Source organism: Balaenoptera musculus, chromosome 6, assembly GCF_009873245.2.
Source record: "Balaenoptera musculus isolate JJ_BM4_2016_0621 chromosome 6, mBalMus1.pri.v3, whole genome shotgun sequence".
Taxonomy (NCBI): domain Eukaryota; kingdom Metazoa; phylum Chordata; class Mammalia; order Artiodactyla; family Balaenopteridae; genus Balaenoptera; species Balaenoptera musculus.
Genome location: NC_045790.1, coordinates 79,578,772 through 79,583,883, shown reverse-complemented (window position 1 = coordinate 79,583,883; position 5,112 = coordinate 79,578,772). Strand labels below are relative to the sequence as shown.

General features: G+C 50.9%; 1 protein-coding gene across 4 annotated transcripts; it reads left to right on the top strand.

The window, feature by feature from the left end:
* The first annotated feature begins 2,897 nt into the window (after positions 1-2,897).
* HINT2 (histidine triad nucleotide binding protein 2) lies at positions 2,898-5,071 on the top strand. 4 transcript variants are annotated; one of them, XM_036854817.1, is made up of 6 exons: positions 2,911-3,032; positions 3,241-3,312; positions 4,247-4,387; positions 4,484-4,588; positions 4,692-4,764; positions 4,874-5,071. In XM_036854817.1, the coding sequence occupies exons 1-6, from the start codon at positions 2,952-2,954 to the stop codon at positions 4,885-4,887; spliced, it is 486 nt and encodes a 161-aa protein (XP_036710712.1). In that variant the 5' UTR covers positions 2,911-2,951; the 3' UTR covers positions 4,888-5,071. The 4 variants fall into 4 exon arrangements, with proteins under 4 accessions (XP_036710711.1, XP_036710714.1, XP_036710712.1 ...); XM_036854815.1 differs by having other exon boundaries at positions 2,916-3,032; positions 4,885-5,071; XM_036854816.1 differs by lacking the exon at positions 3,241-3,312 and having other exon boundaries at positions 2,898-3,032; positions 4,885-5,071.
* Positions 5,072-5,112: the final 41 nt, after the last annotated feature.

Here is a 5,112-nt window from a genome sequence, read left to right as displayed (position 1 = left end):
CAGCAGTGAGTGTGAAGGAATTTCTTTAAGAAACTTAGACAAAAGGAGCAGGGAAGAAGTCAGACAATATCTACAGGGGGATGTGGGGTCAAGGAAGCATTTTTTATTTAGGAAAAGGGGAGGGGCCAGTAGAGAAAAAGACCTTGAAGGGTACAGAAGAGAAAGATGCCTCGTGAAGCCAGATCCCAAAGATGGAAGGAGAGGATGGGGTCAAGGCGAAAGTGAAGGGATTCACTCTGGACAAGAGAAACACCACTTCTTGAGACCAGGAGGAGGAAGGAGGATGGAAGAAAGGATGGAAGAAAAGATGGGGCCTTCACTGAGCTGCAGGGAGTAGGATCTGGTGGAAGTTCCCCTGTGAAGTAGGAGACAAGGTCAGTTGCTGGTGGGGGAGGAGAGGGATAAGAGTGGGGGGTAGGAGACAGGAAGAGAGGTGAAGGTTTGGGAAGGCTAATGAGGGAAACTGGAGAAAAACCTAATCGGTGGGCAATTAGGGATTCAGGTATAGTTGGAAGCAGAAACCTAGTTAGAGAAGCAGAGAAGCAAAATATTTAGATTAATGGGTGGTGATGGGAAGGGTATTAGGGAGGATGATCAGGAAAATAATGCAAAAGAAGGCTTGAGGATGTGGAGGGAGCTGACCATACAAATAGGAAAGGAAAGTGAAGCCAGGAAGCAATTGACAGATTAAAAAAGGGAACAGTCAAAGGAACAGAAGTCTCATGAGGTCCAGTAGCAGATGTAGTGGTAGGGATCAAAGTACAGGAGACAGTGGCCAGAACCTGCAGAGCGCTGCAGCTTTCAGATGAGAGCAATTGCAAGTGATCACAAGAGCCTGGAGTGGAGAAGACTGTGGGCTAGGGGCCAGAATCAGTGAGTGTTGGGGATTGACTAGGAAGCCCATTGGTGATTCTTATGGGGAATAGGGGTTTCTGACACTAATGAGCTCTGTAATCTTAGACAAGTCACTTTCCCTCTCGGGGCCTCTGTTTCTGGATCTATAAAAAAAGGATAACCTCTGTGCTACCTGCCTCTATGAGAATCCAAAGAAATAACCAGTTTCAAAGTGTTCTGTACTCACCTACCGCTCCTGGCTGGTTTCCTCTTCCCAGCACCTTTTATCTCTTGCCCTTCTCCAGAGCAGCTCTAGGGGCTGCTGCTGTCCCAGAAGCACACGACAACGGCAGCCTCCAGGGCACAGAAAAGGCCAGTGTACATACCCTCACGTTTAGGGAGGCCCTCTATTATTCCAAGGAAAGGTATGCAACTTTGACTGCTAGAACCCCTGGGGGAAATCACAGGGTCAAATGTCTGTCCTTTGGAGGAGAAAGGACTCTCTAACAATAATATGGCTATTCAAAAGAAATAATTACTATCTCCAGAAGTAGAATTTCCCATTACTGGTTATTATGCAATTAGCACCATGGTGACCTCTCGGTAAAACCAACTCAGCTAATAGTCAACAATAAAGGAATGGTTACTGTGATAAACTCATTCAAGAAAGTATTATGCAGCCATTACAAAGTATATTTACATAGACTATGTAATAATATGGGAAATTGACTGTAAATGGAAGAATAAGAATATAATATGTAATACATATGTATTATATATTATGGAAAAGGAAGTGAAAGAAAACACCAAATGTTATTCATTCCACAAATAATTATTGAGCACCTATATATGTCAGGCCATGTGCTAAAAAAACTAACGATACGGTGGTGACTTTTCTCCTGTGTTAAACCTCAGACTAAAACTTTCCTGGTGTGAGTACATTAGCATTTTGTGACCCCATGTTTCTGATGTCAAAAAATATATATTCCAGCAGAACGAAATATACTTCTAACCTAGCCGTAATACATTTCCCTTGTCCTTCAAACTCGCCCGGCTCACTGAAAATGCCAGACACAGAGCTAACCGTATCCCATACTTTTTCTGATTAGGAAAGAACATTGGATACATATTCCTTTGCTTATTAGTCGTGCAGCAAAGACAGGACACTCCTGTCCCCGCCCGTTAAAAAAAAAAAAGGAAAAGAAAAATGCAAAAACCGCCCGGAAAACAAACTGCAGAATCTTTAGTCTTGGAATATTTTAACAAGCACATAAACTAAGGAGGAACTGCCCTCAGATGAGTAAGTTAACATCTTTGAAATGGTCAAGGGGCTGAAACTGTCCTTGTAGGGAATAATGCTGGGTATCTATCCCACCAGTTAAAAAAAAAAAAAAAAAAAAAACCGGCCCCATTCACCTTCAGGCCAACCCGCCCGGCGACCTCCACCCTCCTCTTTCTTCCGGGACTCCTACCGCCTGGAATTCCAGGGGGTAGTGGTGGTTCCTGGGGCCAATAAGCGCGGAGCGGCCCCTCTCCGAACCCCGCCCTCCTCCTGGCCAAGGCAATGAAAGGGTCCACAACCTCTGAGCCTCTGCGCGGCAGGTGACGGAGCACCGCCCCCTTCCTCCCAGCCCACCAGTAGGGGCCCGACCCGAATAGGAGGAGCCAATACGATAAAAGCCCCACTACACCCCCGCCCCCCGAGCCGCAACCTCAGGTGGGCCGGCCTTGTGTTGTGAGCCAATTGGAAGAAAATCCCACCTCCAGGTCTCTCAATCCTTCCAATGGAGTGAGAAACTATCTCACAGCGCAACTAGCAAGGGGATCCAATCTAAAGGAACTTTCACTCTGACTAGAGGACGAAGCCAAAGGAGTAGAAAATTCGCCCTCGAGTTGGCACAAGAAGCCAATGGGATGAAAAGATCCCGCCTCTACCGTGGCGGCGGAGCCAGTGGCGTGCCGGGCCCAGGAGCATGACCCAATGGGATGATGGGGTTCGCTCCCGGCCGCGGGCGGAGCCAATGGCCGCCGCTCGCCGGCTCCACGCCTCCCCACCTCGGCTGGCCACAGAGCCCGAGCGCTGGCCGGGGTGGGAGGTTTCTGCGGCCGAGGGGAAGATGGCGGCAGCCACGGTGCTGGCCGCCGGGCTGTGCGCGGCGCGCCGGGCGGTGGCGGTAGCGGGGCCGCGGGGGGCGCAGGTGAGAGGTGGCCGTGGGGCGAGGAAGGGGTCCCGCGGGCTCTGACGCCCTCCAGGGCCGGGGGGCGCGTTCCTCCCCGGCTCGCCCCGGCCTGCGCAGCCCTGCGGCCTCGCGGGGCCGGAGCTCGAGCGCCCGGCCGGGAACCTTGTCCCTCCCGAGGTGCAGGCTCCAGGGCTGTGCGGTGAGGTCACGGCAGCCTCTCTTAAAGCCTCGCCGCGAGAGAAACGAACCGGCGATGAACGACGCCCTGCACAGGCCCGGGCACCGAGGTGGACACAGGGTCAGCGCAGCGTCTGCCGCCATCTCCCAGCCGACCGAACGCCTACTCTGGGCAGCTCCTCAGTGCCCCCTGCGGGACGTGAGCTTTTTCTCCTGGGAGCCAGTCTTCTGCCCCGTCAGACTCCTGGCTTTCTACTGAGCACTAATGCTAACTCCCCTTCTTCTTCCTCTTTGCCACAGCGACTCAAGGGGTCAGATTCATCCTGTCCCTTTTCCCCACAATGTGACATCTCTGACTTCAGCCTTCTCTCAGTCCCTGGGAAACTGGGACTTCCCTACCCTCAATCCCCAGGGGCTGGGGTTGTGTTCACTCAAATGAACTCCTCCCTCCACCGATTCAGGGGACTGGAGTGAAAATTCACAGTTAAGAGGTCAGATGTGATACCCAGACACCTTTGTGTCAAACAGGGCAATTGTATTAAAAGCTGGATAAGATAGTTAACACGGCTTAAAGATCAGAAAACAAGTAATGAAAGTAAATGGAAACTTATTAACAAGGTGAGAGTAAATGGAAAGAGCTCCAAGTAGTCTTAAGAGATGATGCAAACCACCCCCTTTATATTTGAAGCCGAGAGAAGGGATTTATCTAAGGTAATTCAATAGTGAAATAGGAACTTGGACCTAAGCCTCCAGGTTCTCATTCTGGATCCTTTCCCCTGAACACTGCTAGATTTCCTCAACCCTTTAGGAGCAGGAATCAATTGCACTGCTGAATCCTGCAGTGAAATCTGCCTGTTACCTAACCAGGCCCAGCACTATCTGGCCCTGTTCTCTGCTGCTGATGCTCTGAAAGTGAGGAACTTTCCCTTTGAGTGGGAACCACTAACAGGTTCTTAGAAGGGTGAAGTTAATGGCCAGCCTCTGCCAGCCCCAACTAAGTACATGAGACAGGTATTGCCAGCTTCCTCCCTTGGGTGTGTCTGACCCACCTTCAGGTCCGAGGAGCTGCAGCTGTGACTGATGGGAATGAAGTGGCCAAGGCCCAGCAGGCAGCTCCTGGTGGGGCAGCCCCAACCATCTTCTCCCGGATCCTGGATCGAAGCCTCCCAGCTGACATTCTGTATGAGGACCAGCAGGTGGGCGCCCTTAGGACCCATCCCCTTAGGAATTTCATAAATACCATCCAGCCTGTTGAAATAACATGGTGGCCTGTGTCCTGTCACTGCTCCCAGTGTCTCGTATTCCGTGATGTGGCCCCTCAGGCTCCTGTGCACTTTCTGGTCATTCCTAAGAAGCCCATTCCTCGCATTAGCCAGGCTGAAGAAGAAGACCAGCAGGTGGGAAGAAAAGGGCCAGGGTTGGCTGGGGGAGCCCTGTACTCAGCTAGAAATTTTGCTCCCTGTAAATGAAGCCACATGTCTCCTTCCCCTTTCCCTGTAGCTTCTAGGACACCTTCTCCTTGTGGCCAAGAAGACAGCAAAGGCTGAGGGGCTGGGAGATGGATACCGACTTGGTGAGTGACGTTTGGCCCTTGAGCCCCTCACCTATGAATTCTCATACCTACCCCTCAGTATGATCTTCATTCTTTGACCTTTCCCATGATCCTGACCCCCTAACCCAAGCTCCATTTCAGTGATCAACGATGGGAAGCTGGGTGCACAATCTGTGTATCACCTGCACATTCACGTACTTGGGGGCCGACAGCTCCAGTGGCCTCCAGGTTGAACCTACCAAATGACCAAGGATCTCAGACTTGGATGCTTGGATGGGGGTGGGGGAAAACGGCACCCTGTAATGCTAATAAACTTGCTCTCCCTCAATTCTGGATCCCTGTCTTAAATATATAAGGATTTATACCACA